The 20,617-nt window shown below is 57.1% G+C and overlaps 1 protein-coding gene and 1 long non-coding RNA gene across 2 annotated transcripts in view; one reads left to right on the forward strand and one right to left on the reverse strand.

Annotated features, from left to right (window-relative positions):
- Positions 1–263: 263 nt before the first annotated feature.
- The window catches only part of KLF13 (KLF transcription factor 13), a 40,125-nt gene continuing 19,771 nt past the window's right edge, over positions 264–20,617 (forward strand). Inside the window, exon 1 of the mRNA XM_066240217.1 lies at positions 264–1,467. Within this exon, the coding sequence (XP_066096314.1) occupies positions 885–1,467 (583 nt within the window). The 5' untranslated portion in view covers positions 264–884. The remainder of the gene's footprint in view (positions 1,468–20,617) is intronic.
- LOC136310272 (uncharacterized) lies at positions 8,567–12,285 on the reverse strand. The gene is made up of 3 exons (XR_010726537.1): positions 12,182–12,285; positions 8,883–8,994; positions 8,567–8,793 (listed from the first exon to the last, which is right to left on the reverse strand). It is a non-coding gene; the product is annotated as an uncharacterized lncRNA (long non-coding RNA).

Consider the following 20,617-nt stretch of genomic DNA (forward strand, 5'->3'; position numbering starts at 1 on the left):
CGCCTGCACACTGGGATTCCAGGCTGTCACAGTACAAAAGGTCTGGCAGGAAAACACCCCGCGAGGTCCCCGCGGCGGGGGAGGGCTGGCAGCGGCCCCGCCCCGGCCCGGCCCGGCCCACCGCCTTCGGGTGACGTGCGTCAGCGTCCCCGACTCCCAGCTTCAATTTCCGCCCCTCCTCCCGCCGGGCAAGGGGGCACGCCCATTGTCGTGCGTAGGCCCCGAGGCGGGGAGGCTGCTCTTGCAGCCTGGATTGGTCTGGCCGTGCACCCACAGACCAATGGGACCCGCCCCTGACCGTCACCACGCCCCCTCCCCAGGAGCGGGCGCGCGACCTCTCTATCCTGCCGGTGCGCGCTCCGGGATCCCCGCCCCCTCCGCGTGCGCGGCTCCTCGCGGCCGAGGCCGCCGCCTGTAACCTGCGCCGCCAGGATGTGGCTGGGGGCTGACGTCGGGTCCAGATGTGGCCCCGGCCCCGCCCACCCCCGGGCCCGGGCCGCCCACACCGAGCCGCGGCGCGCACGGCGGCTGTCCCGCCTGCCACAATGCGCGGCGAGGCTGCGGCCGCGACTTGGCGCGGTCGTCCCTAACGTTACCGCTCGGCATCCTTAAAAACAGGCCGCCCCTGACGCCGTACCGGGACCCCACTCGTTCGCGCTACCTCTCATGCGCTCACTCTTCGGTGCCTAGCCAGGCGGGAGCCTCGCGGACGCGGAGCCGCGCGGGTGACGGCAGAGGCGGCTGCGCGCCCAGCCCAGCCCCGCGGAGAGGACACGCCGCGCCCCCGCCCCCCGCCCGCTCTCCGGAGGCTGAGGGTGCGGATGCGCCGCTGACGACTCGCAGCAACGAACACTGCCGCCGGCCCGCCGGCCGGAGCCCGCAGCATGGCAGCCGCCGCCTATGTGGACCACTTTGCCGCCGAATGCCTCGTGTCCATGTCGAGCCGCGCGATCGTGCACGGGCCGCGGGGGGGGCCGGAGCCTGGCCCCGAGGGCGCGGCCGCCGCCACGCTGCCCCGCGTCGAGGAGCGCCGCGACGGCAAGGACAGCGCCTCGCTCTTCGTGGTGGCGCGGATCCTGGCAGACCTGAACCAGCAGGCACCCGCGCCCGCCCCGGCGGAGCGCAGAGAGGGCGCCGCGGCCCGGAAGGCGAGGACCCCCTGCCGCCTGCCGCCCGCTTCACCCCCGGTCCTCGAGCCCGCCTCCCCCGGCGGCGAAGGCGCGGCGGCCGCGCCCCTCAGCCCCGCGTGGAGCGAGCCCGAGCCCGAGCCAGAGGCGGGGTTGGAGCCCGAGCGGGAGCCGGGGCCCGCGGGGAGCGGCGAGCCCGGCCTCAGACAAAGGGGCCGGCGGGGCCGAAGTCGCGCCGACCTCGAGTCCCCGCAGAGAAAGCACAAGTGCCACTACGCGGGCTGCGAGAAAGTTTACGGGAAATCCTCGCACCTCAAGGCGCACCTGAGAACTCACACAGGTTAGTGTGGCGGCCGGGGCGCCCGGAACGAGCGGACGGGGGGCGAGTGCCAGCCGCTGGGCTATGCCCCGGAGCCGCCTGCCTGGCGCGAGAGCGGTCTAACTGGGAACGGCCTGGGTCTTGTCCCATCCCCCGCCACTCGGTCCTGCGGTCGGCCCCGTGCGCCGCGCGAGGCGGGCCCCAGCGCTTGGAGCCGGCGGCACCCGCCAGGCGACCGCGCCCCCGGCCGGGCACGCCCCCTCCCCGGGCGCTATCGGGCGGGGCCGCGGGGGCGGATGTCGTCATCTGGGTTTGGGGCGGGGACCCCGCTCACACGGAGGGACGGGGCGGGCAGGTGCTGGCGAGCTCGGCGGGAGCCGACTGGGGAGATGGGCGCCTGTGGCACCCGGGACCCTCGAGGAAAAGGGGTGCCCGAGCTCCGGTCCCTCCCTCGCCCCCGGGGCGCGCTCTCGGCAGGGGCGGGGCCGACCGGGCCCGGCGCGCGGCGGGCGAAGTTCACGCGGGGACAGGGCTCCCTCTAGCCACTCGGCACATTCTTCGCTCTCCTCTTCCTGTAATTTTTCCAGCGCTCTAAGGTTTAATTTGCCGAAACCAGAGCTTGCGGCGGTGGACGCGGGGGGCGGTCCCGGTTCCTTGTCCGGGGCTCTTTGTGGGAGCCCCGCCCATCCGGCCAGCGGAGGCACGCCAGACCCCAAGGGCTCTCTGGTGGGGCCGCGCTTTCTCCAAAAAGGAGCGCCCTGCCCACTCTCCCGCCAGTCTGCGCAACCCGCTTCCGGCCCTGCGTTCACCTGTCCCGATGGGATAAGGGCGAGCCGCACTTGCCCCAGGGTGGGCGACCTGAGCCAGCAGCCGGGGGGCCGCTGACCACCGCCCGCCCTACCATCGGAGGGCGGCACCTCCCACCCCGCGGGCCCTGATGGTAGTTGATTCATCTGTCTGTGGTTGGTGGCTGTTTTTAAACACAAAAGTGGCCAAAAACATATACGTGGATGGCAACCTTTCTGTTCCAGTTTGATTTAAAGAATCGTCTATTTCCTTTGAGCTCCCTCCCGTGAACCCTTCGGCGACACTTAACTCTTCCATATTTAGGGCAGATTCAAAAACCCGTATATACGCATGTTGTTTCCTTGTGATCAAAGGTGTCTGTCGCCTGCCCATTTGTAAAATAGTTCACAAGGTGATTAAAAGACTGATTTAGACACTGCAGTCTTCTCTCGGTTTAATTAGTACCGAGGGGATCCGCGGTCTTCGGGCGTCGAAGACTGTGTGGGACTCAGAAGCGCCTTCTCATCCGAGAGCGGCCCCCGCATTTCTGGGCCCTCGCTGTGGCCGTGGAACCGCGTGGCAGGGGGTATAGGGTCCAGGGTGAAGGAGGGGTCATCGCTAGGCATCTGGAGTCGGAATGAAGAGTGTGTGGACCCCGATGGGTGCTGGGATTAGTGTAGGGGTGGACTTTCGATTTGGGAACGTTACCGCCATGGTGGGTGTGGCCTTGGGGAAGGGGCCAAGCTAGGGTTCCGAGCCTGGTGGACCCTGAGAATCGTGGGGAGACCAGTGCCTGGGGTGTGGCTGGGGTTGGGGGCCGCTTTGAGGGTCGAGGTCGGTACTGGGCAGGAAACTGAACGATTGAAAATCTATTTTGTGGTCAGTTTTACAGTGGCCTCCCACCCAGTAGCTCCTAGTCGTTGGGTTCGGGGATTGTGGAAGGGCTGGCCGAGTAATGGGGCTCGCCATCGTGGAGCGCGGACGACTCGACTGGGTGCGCTTATGTCTGGGGACAGCTTCTGAGTTGGATGACCCCCTCCAATCCCTGCGGGGTCTAGGCTTTGTGGGCCCTGAGCGGGCCCCTTGGTTAGAGGTCTGTACCTCCCGAAGTGGGCTGGGAGCCGGCCTCTCTGTGTGCCCGCAAACCCAACGTCGTCGGCAGGAGAGGATGGAGCCAACAGGGCCCGCAGTGTGCTTCCTCGTCTATTAATTAATGTAGGGAGCCGCCCCGCCTTCCAGGTGCTCAGAAACTCAGTACAGACATGCAAGTCAGGAGTGCGCAGGTTTCGTGAGGGAGCGGATAGTGGGGGGGGGGTCTCTTGGAAATGCAGATTTCCAACCCCCCCTGACCTTTAGTTTAAGTGGTGGGTGCCCCAAGCGAAACTGGTTTTGAACCAAGAGCCTGCCTTTGACCGAGGGCACCTGCAACAGTGCAAGCCCAGGTCCAGCCCTCGTTTGGGGTGTGGGGCATCTGTAATGGTGTTTCACAGGGGGCAGAGGCAGCCCACAGAAGGGAGAGGTCAGGCGGGCGGGCTGCAGAGGGTGACTGAGAGGCCAAGCCGCTCAGCCAAGGCCTGACTCCGAGGCAGCTGTGCTGTGGTTTGGTCTGTGGGCTCCCGGGAGCTTCTGGGGAGGGGGGTGTCTCTGTAGACAGAGATTAGATCATGCCAGGCCCTTCTACTCCACTGGGGATCCCCGCAGTCCCGTAGCAGTTTTATGTCGGAGGGGGGTGGGGTGAACATCGCAACCACGTTAGCCAAGACGCCTGACGGAAAACAACAACAAAAGACACAAAACAAAGACACATATGTCTTTGTAACTCCAGCAACTTATTGTTTGGTTGATCGGAACTTCCCAGCCCAGTCCTGGGAAGTCTGCTAAGACTGGCTTCCCCCGCGAGGCCAGGAGCCGATTTTCTTGGAAGCTGAAGGGCTTGGATGTGAACATTCAAAGACTTGCAGAGAAGGGACGGCGGACCTCCCCCCTCCCCTCCTTGAGCCCTCGAGGTCCTGCATCTGGGGATTCCTGCTTTCGTTGTCCAGAGTGGTGGGACTTGGTGGGCCCCCCACAGTGGAGTGAGCACTCAGTCCCTCGTGACCCAGGTGCCCTAAACACATTTCTGTGTGTTTGTACCCTCAGAGAACCATTTTTCAGAATGCCTCTGCCCTGTTTCCCCTCCATCGGGGAACCAGACACTTCCTTGCACCTGGCCCATCTCAGCAGCTCTGGGGGGGGGGGTCTGGCCAGAAAGGTGGGCGTGGGCACGCCACCTCCCTCCCGCAGACCCCTGTAGACAGCCCTGGTCACCTGCCTTGTCTGGGGGTGGGGAGCAGTAAGCTGGGTAAGACTGCTTTCTCTCCGCCATTTCCTGTTACAGTTTGGGCGGGGTTTTGGGCGGGGTTCATCTGAAACTTATCTTCGCCCACCCAACAGGGCGTTTCATCAGGAGGGACAGGACGTGACTGGGGCAGGGTATTCAGAGCCGCCCCCCCCCCAACCCAAACTGGGTATTTCCAGGCAGACTGCTCACAGGACCTGTCCCAGGTGCCCGTGGTGCTGGTGACCTTGGACAGGCCGTCTGGGAGCAGGGTGAGTGGCCTAGGGTTCTTTCTCTCTCCTGGGGCAAAGCTGGGCTGGCCACGGGCCAGCACTCTGTCTGGGGCACATCCAGGCCGTGGCTCCCGCCCCTCTCCCACACAGCAGTCCCAGCCTGACAGTGGACCCAGTTGTGAAATTCTTGAAACAATACAGAAGTGTGTGGCCAGAGCCTTCCCCTCCCCCGTGGCCAGAGCCTTCCCCTCCCCCGTGGCCAGCCACTCACACCCCCTGTCGGGGAGACTCTTTCCAGACCCTTGAGGAAGGGGTTTGCAGGCATGAGTGTGCCTCCACGTGGGTGTGTACCAGGTCCATGGATAGGAGCCTGGCACACACATTTCTATCTTGAGCTTCTATCCTGTGTGTGTCCTTTTTTCTGGCTGTGTAGTGCTCGGAGGTGTGGCGGGGTGCCGTTCCCGTAGCTGTGTAGCCTCTCGGCTGTGCACAGGACATAGCCACGGAGCCTTCTGTGTGAGCCTGCCCAGTGGACCCTGGGATAGGTCCTCATGCCCGGCAGCTGGCATTTCTGCAGGACAGACTAGGTTGATCGGAGTGTAGGCAGCATTTAAGAAGACATTAGGGCTGATGGATGGGGGTGCAGTGGTTAGAATGTCAACCTAGGACGCCCAGATTGGAAACCTCGAGGTTGCCGGCTTGAGCACATGATCATCCACATGATCGACCATGTGATCAACCACAGGCTCATCCACGTGATCCTGAGGTTGCTGGCTTGAAGCCCAAGGTCGCTGGCTTGAGCAAGGGGTCACTGGCTCAGTTTGAGAAGCAGTTAAAGAATAACGAAAGTGATACAACTACACTAACTTTTTTTATTTATTGATTTTAGTGAAAGAGCAAGAAAGAGAGAGAGATAGGAACATTGATCTGTTCCTGTGAGTGCCCTGACTCGGGGGTTGAGTGGCAAACTCTGTGCTTTGGAACGATGCTCTAACCAACTGAGCTATGTGGCCAGGGCATGCCTATGAGTTCATGCTTCTCATCTCCCTCCCTTCCTGTCTCTCTCTCTCTCTCTCTCTCTCAAGAAAATAAATAAATAAATAGACACATTAAGCCCTGGCCAGGTAGCTCGGTTAGTTAGAGCGTTGTCCCGATAGGCCAGAGTTGCAGGTTCGATCCCCAGTCAGGGCACATATGAGAATCAACCAGTGAATGCATGAGTAAGTAGAACAACAGACAGATCAGGGTCCCCCCCCCCCACTCTCAAAAAAAAAAATCAATCAATAAAAAAAATAATAAAATAATGAAACACCACCAGTGAAACCACTGTTCCTCTCTCAAGCCTCATGGCCGGCTTCTCTTGGCTTACCCTGGGCCCCTGAAGCAACGAGGGGTGATTCCCAGCCCGCCACACAGCTGGCACTGGGCTGGCCTGATGAGATGCCATCTCTCTGCTGGTTGACAGAGCTGGAGGCAGAGGTGAGCAGCTGACTTCGCAAACAGGGAGCCTTGAAGGTCCGGCTGCTAAGGTGTGTCCCACATGTGTTTTTAAGAAGACAGTTAACCATCGTTTTTAAAACACGAGCCGCCAGCATGGATGGACTCAGCTCTCCCAGTTGTATCTAATTCTTCAGCAGTGCTCTGGGGGGCGGGGGGGGGCAGGCATCGCTCCGTGCGCACGGTTTAGGCTGAGCCATTGACTCTTCCCAAGGACCCTATTACACAGGCACCCCATCCTCATTGCTTGTTTCCAGCTTAGAACCCCGAGTCTCAGATGGATGAAGAAGTGTGCCCAAGGTCACGCAGGAGGCTGAGATTTGTGCCTGGGCAGCCACACTGCTGGGTTAGGGTGCAGCCACTGCCCCTTACTGTCACTCCTGTCTGGACCTGTGTTCCCAGGTGACAACAAAGTCTGTGTTAGAAGCCTGCACGTCTCCAGTGCACTGCTACCCCCACAGATTAAAAATATATATATTTTATTTATTGATTGATTTTGCAGAGGGAGGTATGTGTGGAATGGGAGGTAGTTGCTTCACTTGACCTGTTCGTTGGTAGCTTGTCATCTGTGCCTTGACTGGGCAAGCCCCATGGCTTTGAACCGGCGACCTCAGCTCTTCCAGGCCGGTGTTCCATCCACTGCGCCACCACAGGTCAGCCCTCCCTCCACCCGCCAGATTATTCCATCTGAGACGTTAGGAATGTGATGGTACAGGTAACACTCATTGGACTCCTCAGCCTCCCAGTAAAGATCTTGTACTTTTCTATCCTCTCCTGCCTTCTTCCCTTTCTCTCTAAATACTATATTCTGTCCCCCCCTTCCCTGCCTCTCCTCTCTCTTTAAATATTATGGGTTATCTAATACAGTGTTTTTCAACCACCGATCCACGGGACCCGTGCCAGTCTGCGGAAGAGTCGTATGAGGATTCTAGACCCCGTGATCTTGTTCGAATTCTCTTCCACTCGGGGCGATGGCTACGTATCAGCCTGTATCCTCAGTGGAAATACCATTGAGGCAGGTCTTAGGTGTCTTTGGCACGTTGTAGGCTCGTTCCGACAACCCTTTGGCACTGTACAGAGCATTTGCAAACCATGCGCGGTAGACAAGAAGCATTCAGACAAACTTAGGTCGTGTTCAACGCGTCGCACGCGTGGAGTTGGGAAATCAAGCATCGGCTTGTCCTGTGTTGCCCTGTTTTGCGCGGTAAGTTAAAACTTTATATCAGTTGCGTGTTTTCGTTTCCGGCTGGCTGGGTCACCGGTCCCCGAGTATAAAAAGGTTGAAAACCGTTTATTTAATACATAGTCTGTATTTGGTTTTCTTCGTGATTCCCAGGTATCCTGTACAGGATCCAGGACCCGCCTGATCACCCATTGTACTTGGTCACCCTCTCTTTCCTTCCGTCTAGAGCGGTCCCTCATCTTTCCTCACATGGGCATTTTAGGGGCTCTAGGCTGGTTGTCTTGTAGAGAGCACCCCACCATCTGGGTTGGTCTGATTGTCTTTTTCATGATTGAAACAGTCCCGGGTCAGAAATACGACAACAGGTAAGGTTGGGGCGCTGGCATGGGACACGTGGTGGGGCTGGGTCACATGGTGGAGGTGCTGCCTGCCAGGTCCCTGTGCTCTAAAGGAATGTTCCCCTCTCGACAGTTAATGAATAACCTGTGGGGTGACACTCTGAGATAGTGGTCAGGGTGCTTCCGGTTGTGCCCAGCCAGGTGCTGTGTGGGGCAGGTGCGACATCTGTTCTGTAGGTATTCAACCTCCGTCTGTCCGCCTGGTAGATTTCTGTTTTTCCTTCCACCTTTGTTGACTGGCCGAGTGCTAGGTTTTCCGGGGCCCTGCTGGTGGAAATCTTTTCAAAGTCCAAGAACGACTCGGGGCGAGTCTTAGGTATCCCCTTCCCCGAACCAACAAGACACCCTCATTTTACTTTAAATGGAAACATTTCTAGGTGATGTGTATGGCCAGCTCAGAAGGTAAGTTAGAGGTGTGTTCTTGGCTGAACTCCGGCTCTGTGGCCATAGGTGACCCGTCTCCCAGGCCTGGGCGGGACCTGCAGCTGGTGACACCTTTAAGGTCCTGGTGGGTGTTTTCATGCTTTTCGGAAAAAAAATTATTGAGCTAATTCCACACACACGAACCTGTGTTTTTTTTTCCCCTTTATAGCCACAAATGGAATTATTTTTTCTTAAAAAAAATTTTTTTTTAAATTTGTATTGGATTTATTGGGGTGGCATTGGTTAATAAAAGCACATAGGTTTTAGGGGTGCAAGTCTACGACACGTTATTCACGCCTCCCTCCATCACCAGCTGTCCCCCCCCTTTTCCCTTTTCTACCAGGGATTCTTTTCTCGATAAGTCAGTTTCCCATCAAGACAAGCACGGGTTCCTGAATGCTTTCTCCAGCTTGGCCGCCATGCTGGGGCTGCGGTGGGTGGTGGAGCCAGCCATGAGGGTCCCCCAAGCTGCAGCCCTGCGCCCGGGAGGCGTAGGCGCTCTGGGTCAACCTGAGGGAGAGACAGATGCGAGCGAGCCTCGTACACGGTTGGCAGCGACTTGACACTAGGCAGTTAATGTGAGACAGAGGATTGCTCACCCAGCTCGGCCGCTTGGCTTACACGTGTGCATGTGTGCACACGCACACACACGCACACGCACGCCAGTATGGTGTCTCGTTCCTCGTGGCAGGCTGGACCGGGCACCCGAATCTGGAATTTACTTAATGTGATTTCTGGGTCGTTGGCTCAGTTTTAGATCTTAGGGTTCCACCCTGGCACCCCCTCCAGCAATTACGGATCCTGTCTGCAAGTCAGGCTTCTTGGAGGCGTGGGTTTTTCTGGGCTGAAACTAAAGAGGCTGAGGCTGGTCACCTGCCTGCCACCTCCTGTCCCCCACCCCTCCTTCCAGATCCTGCCAGTGTCCAGCTCAGGAGTATCCCCCCCCACCCCCGCTCTGGTCCCCTCCTGACCCAGGCTGGAGTGTGCCTTAGGGCCGCCTGTCCTCCTTCTCGAGACTCTGCACGATGAGGACAGAGGGGACGCAGGCAGAGCTTTCATTTTGGGGTGTGTCTGTGGAGGGGGCGACTGTTTATCTCTCTCCCTATTTTGAAGTTCATCACACAGAAAACACCAGCTAACCGGGAACTTGGCCACCAGCTCTATGGCCACTGGCCAGGCTGTCCCAAGGTGACCTGTTTGCAAAAGCACGGAGGCCTGATGCCTCAGATTAAATGTGCCCATGCGGCTGCCACCACTGGGGCGTGGCCTGTCTGCATGGGTGGGTGACCTGTGGCTCCCCAGCATGGCACATAGGCCTGTCCCCTAGGAGCCCAGGGTGTATATCATGAAGGGCTCTGCAAGAAAGAGGGCCCGAGTGGAAAAATCAGTCACGGAGAGAGAGGGCAGGGGGCTCAGTGACTGCGATGGGCGGAGGTGAAGTGGGCTCCCTGCCTTCCCCTCCCCCCAGGGCCGCCACACACAGAGTGGAGGGGTTGGTCAGCAAGAAAATAGCTGGGCAGCTTAGTGGATGATCCAGGGCCCGGGATGGGGCCGCCTCATGCCCTTGGCTTAAATGGAGCGACCTGAACTCATTCTCGGCGCTTGCAGGATCTAACCTGCAGATCCCTCCCCTGAGCCTCTTACTTTGTCTCTCCCTCCCCCTTTGATTGTGTAACCGCTCTCTAAGAAAAAGGAGAAAGCAACGGAGTTTAGGGCCAGAGGTAGAAGCTCAAGTTAATGACCGATCGAGAACGGAGGGTTGTGCAAAAGAAGTGTTGAGAAAGAAGGAAGAGGGGAAACAAAAGGCAGACTGGAGCCTCCGAACCTGGCCCTGTCGGAGGGAGGAGCGGAGAGAGGCCCCGGGGCCCAGGCGTGTCCTTGGCAGGGACGGGTGTTTTGCCTGGGCTGTTGGAGCCGGCGAGTTGCTCAAAACCGTGTCTGGGGATCAGGGACAGGGAGGGTCTGGGAGCTGCGGGTTGGCACCCTGGGCGCACCCCAGGCGTCTTACTTAGCAGTTACAAACCCCAGCGCATGTTCGCGGAAGGCAGGCGGAGCGATAACGTGAATTGGTTCCACGGTTGCCCCTGGTACTAATCTGCCGCCGCCGCTGCCCCCCCCCCCCCCCCCCCCCCGTTTGACTGTGGGCCGTCTGGCTACTTAGCAGCGAGGCCCTGCGTGGTCCTAGTTTACACGCTGGCCGCCTGCTTCCCGGACTCCCTGTTTGTTGCCCTCATCCACCTCTACACCCACCACCACCACCCAGATCCTCTCCCACTGGGCACGCGGAGTAACCCACGGGAGGGTGGGTGGGGACTCGGGCCGTGTAGCCGCCTGTGTCCACCCAGCAGGACTCCGGCCCTGCGTGCTAAGGTTTCCTCGACCTCTCCAGAGTCCTCCTTGTCTGCTTGCGCGGGAAGTGCCCTTTACTAAATGTACCCCCGTAGTCGCTTGACCTTAGGCACCCGAGGCTTCTCAGGGAGGGCCTGCGTGCAGTTTTAGCGTGTGTCCTGTATAAGCGTGTTTGCGTGTGTGTTTGTGTGCCCACGTACACGTGTGCGCACGGGCGTGCACTTGGTCAGCCACCCAGCCACGCTCAGGACGATTGTTCCTTGGAAAGCAGCCAGTCACGAGGTTTCTGGCCAGGTGCTGCTGTCTGTGTGGCAGGGACTGGTGTTTGTGGACTAACCCCTCCTCCCCCACCTCCACCCCCACAGGGGGGTTGGACTGGCCTTCGGGGTGGAGCAGGGACCCTGAGCAGAGTGGGGCACTCCCCTGATAATTCTGCCCTGGAGTGGGCCAGCAGCCCGGTGTGGGGAGGCCAGGCCGTGGTGGTGAGGATTCGGCCTGGCACACCTCACACCACCCCCTCTCCTCCTCCGCTCCCTCCTCCTTCCCCTCCCCCTCCCCCTCCCCCTCCCCCTCCCCCTCCCCTCTGCTTTCCTCTCCTCCTTTTCTTCCTCCTCCCCTCCCTCCCTCCGTTTGCTTCCTCCTCCTTCTACCCTTCCTCCTCCGTTTCCTCCTCCCCCCAGGCCCCACGCTGTGAGATCTAAGCATGTGTTTTTTTCCAACTGGCCTGCAGGGGTTTCCAGCCTCAGGAGAGCCTGGAGCATGGGGGGGGGCTGGAGAGCAGGGCGTGGGGGGGATGCCTCTCCTCTTTGTGCGGGAACCTGGCCCAGCCTGCCCGGGCGGGAGACCCCGCTGCTGGGGAGAGCCTGGACCCCGCTGGGGAGGCCGCAGCTTCCCCCTCGGGGGACTGACACCCTGGCGGCCTTCCTGCTGCGTGTTGGAGGAGGCTGCGGGCTGGGTGGCTGTTCCTGGTCACTCAGCATCCTCCTCCAACGGAGCAAAACCAGAGGTAAACACTGGGTCACCTTGGCAACCGATGAGGCTCCAAATGCTTGTGGCAAGAGAAGTTCTCATTGTCTCAAGTTTCTAGGATGGGATTCTATTTTCTTTTTTTTTCTTTTAAATTAGCCGGAGGGACTTACGATACCAAGATGCCTGACCCAGTTCCTATAATTTCTTAATAAACACTTATCGTCCCTGTGATTCATTGACTTTTTCTCCTAAAACCGTGGCGAGAGGCCCTGGCGGGTGGGGCGGGGCCCGGGCAGCACAAAGGGCCCCCATGCCGACAGCTGGCACCAGGCAGGGGCCCTGGCCCAGCTCCAGGCCCAGAGCGCCCGGGTAAACACCAGGCCAGGCTCGGATTGGCTTTCAGGTTCAGTTCCACGGAAAGTCCAGGGGGGAGGCGCCTCTCTGGTCTGGGGGTGTTGGGGTCCCCATCACTGGGGCTCCGGGAGTAGTCAGGCCAGTGGCCTTTCTGATTCTAAGCAGCATGTTTCCTGCCCTCTCCTCCCTTCTCCTCGGGAGGCCAAGGTGTGAACGCATTTCATACCTTGATACAAGGTGACACCTTGGTGTTTGTCATTAAACAGAAAGCGCTCTCTGAGTGAGGTCGTGAGCTCCATGTGTCCTCTGCCTACTGCTTGCTTGGACGGCCATCTCAGTGGTTGAACCCTGACCAGGCCAGGCGGGGCGGCCCTGGTGGTGTGTGTGTGTGTGTGTGTGTGTGTGTGTTCTCAGACCTTGCCCTTCCCCCGAGTTGTCCCTGGGTGTGTGTGTGTGTGTGTGTGTGTGTGTGTGTGTGTTCTCACTCAGACCTTGCCCTTCCCACCTGTCCACGGCTTGGTACAGAGTCACCTGCCCCCAGCTAGGAGCAGCCAGGTGAGTGTAGGAGAAAGCGAAAGCAGCTCATTCATTTTATCACCAGTAGGGTGGACCAGGTGGCCCTGGCGGGTGGTGTGTCCTTGAAGCCGCTCTGCAGAACGCCGGCCTAGGCCGGGATCAGGGTGCCATCTCACTGTGGGCACGCGGAGCCGCTGGGTCCCTTCTCCAACACAGACAAGCCCAAGATGACACCCACTGGGCTGAGGGATCCGGGCCTTGCGAGCCCTCCCCCGTTCTGGCCTTATTGCTGCGAACACACGTGGTCCCTGTGTGGACAGTGTCTCCCTGCTGCAGGGGCTGATGGGATCACCATGGAGGCAAGGGCCGCCTCCCAGCCCTCAAGGCAGTGTTCGGATGTGTGACCTCTATTTTGGGGCGAGACCCTGGTGTCACTTGTTCCCACGCCTCTCCGGGTGTTCCCGGCAGCCTCCTGGTCATCCCATCTCCCTTCCGAAGGGACCCGGTTCAAGGATGTGCACAGAATTTAATTTTGGGGGGTGCATGTGTGTGTGTGTATGTGTGTGTGTGTGTGTGTGTGTGTAAATTTACTTTTTATAGTGATGAGGGAAAATAACTCAAAGGTGTTGACAAGGTATTGAGCAGTACCGAGAGCTCCAAGCAGGACACACTTGGGCGTTCTGCCGACACACGGCACCCACCTTGCAATGTTTGGGAGCCCCATCAGCGTGGGCTTTGGACCTCGCACCCCACGTCACTGCTGTGTCCTCATCCTGGCCACACTGGCACCTGACTCCTGTGGGTCATGCTTGAGTGACAACCTACAAGGGCCTTTCTGTCATTAACGCATTGCCATTAAATAGACAGTGTCATGTTGACAAGGACTCTGTCTTTTTATTTTTTAAACTCTTTTTAATGTTTACTTTTTATTGATTTTAGAGAGAGAGGAAGGGGCAGGGAGAGAGAAAGAGACAGGAACATCAGGCTCTTCCCGTAGGAGCCCTGACCAGGGATCAAACCGGCAACTTCTGCTTTTCCAGATGATGCTCTAGTCCAGGGGTCCCCAAACTACGGCCCCCGGGCCACATGCGGCCCCCTGAGGCCATTTATCCGGCCCCCGCGGCACTTCTGGAAGGGGTACCTCTTTCATTGGTGGTCAGTGAGAGACGCAAAGCATGGCATCGCTCACATACAGTACTACTTCCAGTGACGTGGGATGCACGCCTCACGGCTCCGGAAGCACGTCACATCACTTGTTACATCTAGCAGTGACAAATATGGAACCGGACATTGACCATCTCATTAGCCAAAAGCAGGCCCATAGTTCCCATTGAAATACTGGTCAGTTTATTGATTTAATTTACTTGTTCTTTACTTTAAATATTGTATTTGTTCCTGTTTTGTTTTTTTACTTTAAAATAAGATATGTGCAGTGTGCATAGGGATTTGTTCATAGTTTTTTTTATAGTCTGGCCCTCCAGTGGTCTGAGGGACAGTGAACTGGCCCCCTGTGTAAAAAGTTTGGGGACCCCTGCTCTAGTCTAACTAACCAAGCTGGCTTTCTTCTTCTTCTTCCTTCTTCTTCCTCTTCTTCCCCTTCTTCCTCCTCCCCCTCCCCCTCCCTCCCCCTCCCCCTCCCCCTCCCTTCCCCTCCCCTCCCCCTCCCCCTCCTCCTCCTCCTTTTGAACAATGACTACAAATCCAGTTGTATTTGCAGTGATAGAAATGTGTGTGCTTTTAGGGTTTCAAACATTAATTTTTTTTACCCCGTGCCTCTTAATTTTAATACAATTTTTTTGTTGGTGGTAGCATTAAAAAAAATATTATTGGGATGACATGGTTTGCCAAGCCATACAGGTTTCGTGTGTACAACTCAGTATAACGTCATCTACACAGCGTGTTGTGTGTTCCTGCCCACCTGCCCCGCCTGACCCCACCCTGACCCCCTCCGGGTTCTCATCTGGAAAGCAGGTCCAGGTGGGCTGACTTCTGAGGGAGGAGGAGCGTGTATATGAGGCCCCCCAGTCGGAGAGACATGTGAGGTGTGTATGTCTGTGGTGTGTATGGTGTTGAGTATGGGATGTCTGACCTGCCAGACAGACAGACTTCCCCCCACTGCAGTGTTGCTCACAGGCACCTGCAGCAGCAAGACCTTTTTGCTGCCGTCTCTTTTGAAAGAAAACAGGCACCTAAGAACTCTTTTTTCCCCCCTTTCAAATTATAAGGAAAACTTTGTTTAGAAAGTCACAGAGGTGGTAGACGGGAGCCAGGCTGGCTGCAGTAGGCCTAGGAAACAAGTGACAGAGGCACAAGAAAGGCCCTTGGAGCTCAGGAGAGAGAGAGAGAAAGAGAGAGAGAGAGAGAGCACAAAGGGAAGGATACCAGGACTGCAAGCCGGAGAGCCTGCTTCCAGCGTGAGAGCACCAAGAACTACTGTCTCCTTTTAAACTAATTTCCAAAACTGATTGATTGATTTTAGGGGGGGGGGGGAGAGGGAGAGGGGAAACATCAGTTTGTTGTTCCACTTATTCCTGCATTCCTTGGTTGATTCTTCTGTGTGCCCTGAACGGGGATCGAACCTACAACCTTGGCATATTGAGGAGGATGCTGTCATTGCCTGAGCCACTGGGCCAGGTTGAGAACTGCTGTTTTGAAGCAGGTGTGGGTTCATGCCCCGGGAGATCCTCCTGGGGCTGCCCTGTGCCACTGCGTGGGGGCTAGGGGTGGGCTGACCTCCCTGGCAACATGCCCCCCCCACGCTGTCGTCCCCCCCCACGCGCCTCTGCTCCCCATGTCCAGTCTGTGCTACGCCAAGTGGGGACGTGGGCGGATGAGGCAGGAGCCCAGGCAGCAGGCAGCGCCGGCAGTGGGTTTTAGAGCACCTTGTTGCTATGGAGACCCACCGCCTGGACCCTGTGCTCATACTGGGTGGGGGGGGGGTGGCCTCTCTCAGATGAGCCGTATTTGTCACCTGGTACCGAGCCTCCTTGAGCTCAAGAGAGAAGCAGCTGCACGGAAACCACTGATGGAAGACCAGCACGTGCTCACCAGGATGCGCCCCCTCTCCTGAGGCGGGCACAGGGTTAGCGCTTCCCTCCCCTCTCCTCTGATGTCAGGGTGACAGGTGGCCAGGCCCCTCCTGCCTGTGGGGCGCGCGGGATGGGGACTGCACCCAAACAGAAGGGTTTTCTGGGTCTAGGAGCCTGCAGTCTTTGGGGGAGGGCGCCTGACCCCCAGGGAGGCCCAGGTGCCTTGGTGGTTTTCCTAACCTGCACCCTTTTCTTCATCTGAGACCCGACTGAAATCCTGTTCGCAGGGACCTTGGTCTAGGCGGCCCTGCTGCGACCCCTGGGGAACTCCGCTCAGGACGTCATGTGTAGTTTCTGTAACTTTTTCGGGTTTCTCTGGTGTCAGCAACTATTCCGCTTCTACTGTGCAAGAAATCATAGGTGGGTTCCCCTCCCCCTTCTCTATTTTTTTTCAATGTTTTTTATTTTATTTTTATTAATTTTACTAGGGTGACATCAATAAATCAGGGTACATATGTTCAAAGAAAACATGTCCAGGTTATCTTGTCAATCAATTATGTTGCATACCCATCACCCAAAGTCAGATTGTCCTCCGTCACCTTCTATCTAGTTTTCTTTGTGCCCCCCCTCTCCCTTTTCCTCCCGCCCCATAACCACCACACTCTTATCAATATCGCTTAGTCTTGTTTTTATGTCCCACCTACGTATGGAATAATGCAGTTCTTGTTTTTTTCTGATTTACTTATTTCACTTTGTATAATGTTATCAAGATCCCACCATTTTGTTGTAAATGATCTGATGTCATCATTTCTTATGGCTGAGTAGTATTCCATAGTGTATATGTGCCACATCTTCTTTATCCAGTCGTCTATTGACGGGCTTTTTGGTTGTTTCCATGTCTTGGCCACTGTGAACAATGCTGCAATAACATGGGGCTGCATGTGTCTTTACATATCAATGTTTCTGAGTTTTGGGGGTATATACCCAGTAGAGGGATTGCTGGGTCATAAGGTAGTTCTATTTTCAGTTTTTTGAGGAACCACCATACTTTCTTCTATAATGGTTGTACTACTTTACATTCCCACCAACAGTGTATGAGGGTTCCTTTTTCTCCACAGCTTCTCCAACATTTGTTATTACCTGTCTTGTTAATAATAGTTAATCTAACAGGTGTGAAGTGGTATCTCATTGTAGTTTTGATTTGCATTTCTCTAATAACTAATGAAGCTGAGCATCTTTTCATATATCTGTTGGCCATTTGTATTTCTTCCTGGGAGAAGTGTCTGTTCATATCCTCTTCCCATTGTTTTATTGGATTATTTGTTTGTTTGTTGTTGAGTTTTATGAATTCTTTGTATATTTTGGATATTAGGCCCTTATCTGAGCTATTGTTTGAAAATGTCATTTCCCATTTAGTTGGCTGTCTGTTTATTTTGTTGTCAGTTTCTCTTGCTGAGCAAAAACTTTTTTAGTCTGATATAGTCCCATTCATTTATTTTTGCCTTCACTTCCCTTGCCTTTGGAGTCAAATTCATAAAATGCTCTTTAAAACCAAGGTCCATGAGTTTAGAACCTATGTCTTCTTCTATGTACTTTATTGTTTCAGGTCTTATATTTAGGTCTTTGATCCATTTTGAATTAATTTTTAGTACAAGGGGACAAACTGTAGTTGAGTTTCATTCTTTTGCATGTGACTTTCCAGTTTTCCCAGCACCATTTGTTGAAGAGGCTTTCTTTTCTCCATTGTGTGTTGTTGGTCCCTTTATCAAAAATTATTTCACTATATATATGTGGTTTTATTTCTGGGCTTTCTATTCTGTTCCATTGGTCTGAGTGTCTATTTTTCTGCCAATACCATGCTGTTTTGATTGTCATGGCCCTATAATATAGTTTGAAGTCAGGTATTGTAATGCCCCCAGCTTCATTCTTTTTCTTTAGGATTGCTTTGGCTATTCGGGGTTTTTTATACTTCCATATAAATCTGATGATTTTTTGTTCCATTTCTTTAAAAAATGTCATTGGAATTTTGGTGGGAATTGCATTAAATTTGTATATTGCTTTGGGTAATATGGCCATCTTGATTATATTTATTCTTCCTATCCAAGAACAAGGAATATTCTTCCATCTCATTGTATCTTTTTCGATTTCCCTTAACAATGGTTTGTAGTTTTCATTATATAAATCCTTTACATTCTTTGTTATGTTTATTCCTAGGTATTTTATTATTTTTTTTGTTGCAATCGTGAAGGGGATTATTTTTTTGAGTTTGTTCTTAAATGTTCCCCTTCTCTATTTTTGGGGGCGTTCTGTCCGCACCCAGTTGCCCCCTCGGGTAGAGCGGGGCAGCGTCCCGAGGCAGGCTTCTCACCTTTGTCTCTCTCCGGGTCCCAGGTGAAGACATTGAGTGGAGCACATCTCTTCCGAGACGATGTGGGCACTCACTGTCCCGCCCTTCTCTCTCCTGTCTTCTGTTGTGCTCGAGGACATTTCTGGGTGTCTAAGCCAGCCAGGTCTCCACCCACCCCCGTCCCCGGTGGGCAGAGGAGAACAGCCAGGCCTGAGTTGCCCTGGACTTTGTCCCTGTGCTCTTGCCCAGGGGCCTCTGGTGGGACAGGCCCTCCTGATGGCATGTGTGCCCTCCTGAAGGGCTCTGGAGTCCCCTCCCCCTTTCCTGCGAGTGAGGGCACAGCGATAGGCCTTTGGCCGTGAGCCAGGAAGAAGGGCCCTCCCAGAACCCGACCCTGCAGGCTGGCGCCTTCATCTTGGACCTTCCATCCCCCAGAACCGTGGGTGCCAATGAGTGCTGCGCGTGGCAGATAGGCCGCTGGTGGGATTTTGCTGCAGCGTGAGCAGAGGCGGACGGTCCCCAGCTCTCCCCCCATCTCCCACCTGCCTGGGCAGACGTCCCTGGGACTAGCCTCTGGGGCCTGGGCCTTCAGGAGCCTGTCACTCCAGCTCCAGGGGTGGGACTCATGTCCCCCCCCTACCCGCCTGTGCAGACTCTGCAGCCCATGCAGCCCCGGATCTGTCCCTGGAGGAGCCTGTGCCTGGAGGGTGGCACGCACCTGCTCTCCACCATCGTCCTCCCCGCCACCACACTGCAGCAGGGCTGGAGGCTGGCCCCACAGTGGTGTCTTGAGCAGCATCACTGCTGCCCAGACCTGTCCATGCATCCAGCTGCCAGGCCTTCTGGGCAGGGGACCGGGAGGCCGCCACCAAGCTCGAGCACTTGCCGGATGTGACTCCTCGGTCCTCGGGCTCACGGCCTCGACCTCTCCGGGTGGCCTGCTTCTGTCCCACTGTCATGAGCCTGGCCCACGGCTGGGGGAGGTCACCCCTGACCCCTGTCATTCCATACCCCTCCCAGGCCCGAACACAGGAGGTCACGGGATGTGTCCCAGAGTGTAGACTATGAGGTCTGGTGCTCAAGGGGAGAGAGAAGGTGACCAGGGGTCCAGCCAGGGGTCCAGGTGGTGAGGATGACCTGTGTGAGGCTGGCCGGGCCCATGGCACCATGTAACCTGAGCCTGTTGGGCGTCCGTGGACAGTGTGGGGCTGGCCTGGCCCATGGCACCATGTAACCTGAGCCTGTGGGGCGTCCGTGGACAGTGTGAGGCTGGCCTGGCCCATGGCACCATGTAACCCTGAGCCTGTTGAGCGTCCGTGGACAGTGTGAGGCTGGCCGGGCCCATGGCACCATGTAACCTGAGCCTGTGGGGCGTCCGTGGACAGTGTGGGGCTGGCCTGGCCCATGGCACCATGTAACCCTGAGCCTGTGGGGTGTCCGTGGACAGTGTGGGGCTGGCCTGGCCCATGCCACCATGTAACCTGAGCCTGTTGGGCGTCCGTGGACAGTGCTGGGGGCTAGTGATGGTGGGTTCTGCCTCCTCACACCCAGGGTGTCCCAGGGGCCCTGGCTCTGGTCAGCTGTTTTGTCACTTGAGGACTTGGTGCCTGTGATACCGGTGTGTGTGGCCCTGTCCCCATGCGCTGCTCTGTGCCTGGCCAGCTTGTACTCCCTCCTTAACCGCAGTTCCAGGCAAGGTGGGCTCCCACCTCCCTATCTGCCCAACCTGGTCCCCCAGGGCTCCCCCTGGAGGAGGGGCGGAGCAGACCCCGAGTGACCAGACCCTGAGTGACCAGCATGTACTCAGCAGCTGCATCATGGCCCGCACCTCTTCTTCCTCCTCCTCCTCACTTCCTACCTGGACCCGGGGGTGGGCTGCTCTGAGCCTGGGGGCGGGGCTCCCCGGTGGCAGGGCGGGGCCGGCCCCTCCCCACCTTGCAGCCTCCCCTCTGGGGTGGGCCTCCTGGGAGGTGACACCCCCTCTGTCGCTGTGACTGTCCTGCTGCCTTTTCTCTTTCACAGGCAGCGTCCCCTGGAAGGGGAAATGAAAACAGCACCTGTGCCTCAGGGTTTCAGTTTCCAGGCCCCCCCCCGGCCCCCCCCTCCCCGCCCCCCAGCGCCCGGGGTTGAGGGTCCACAGCCAGGCTTCCGAGGTCCGGGAGGTGCCGCTTGGAACGGAGGTGGGTGGAGCAGCAGGGACCGCGCAGCCTGCAGGGACCTCCTGGGAGTCTCAGGTCCCCTGCCCCGGGGGTGGGGGGTGGGGTGGGGGGGTTCATCTGGGGCTGAGGTGGGTGGGGTTGGGAACAGGTAGAGCCCCCCCCCCCCCGCCCCAGGGCTGTGCCAGCGCTTTGGAGAAGACTTCCAGATGGGGTGGGGAGGTGTGAGGGTTGTGTCGGTGGGGAACATGTCTCCCTGGGTCAGGGGGTAAAACACATGAGGCCCAGGGTCTGGGGTCTGGGGCTTGGCACCTGTTTCACATGCACAGTGTTCGGAGAAGAAGCGGTTTGGAGTGTCAGGTGGCCTCTGGCCTGACTTCAGAGATCCACAGGTGGCTTTGGGCTGGGGACGGATCTGGGCACAGGTCCCAGGTGGCCCCCACTGCCCCCTGCTGCTGGGCTGCCCCAGTTCTGAACAGGTGAGGGCACCCAGCTTTAATGGCCTTTCTGTTAAGGACATAACAGTCACCACAGATACCTTCTCTGCCTGTGCACGTGTATATAATATATGTATATAAGTGCTTGGGGGCCAGCAAGGGGCAAAATAAAATGCC

Source organism: Saccopteryx bilineata, chromosome 7 (assembly GCF_036850765.1).
Source record: "Saccopteryx bilineata isolate mSacBil1 chromosome 7, mSacBil1_pri_phased_curated, whole genome shotgun sequence".
NCBI classification, from domain to species: Eukaryota; Metazoa; Chordata; class Mammalia; order Chiroptera; family Emballonuridae; genus Saccopteryx; species Saccopteryx bilineata.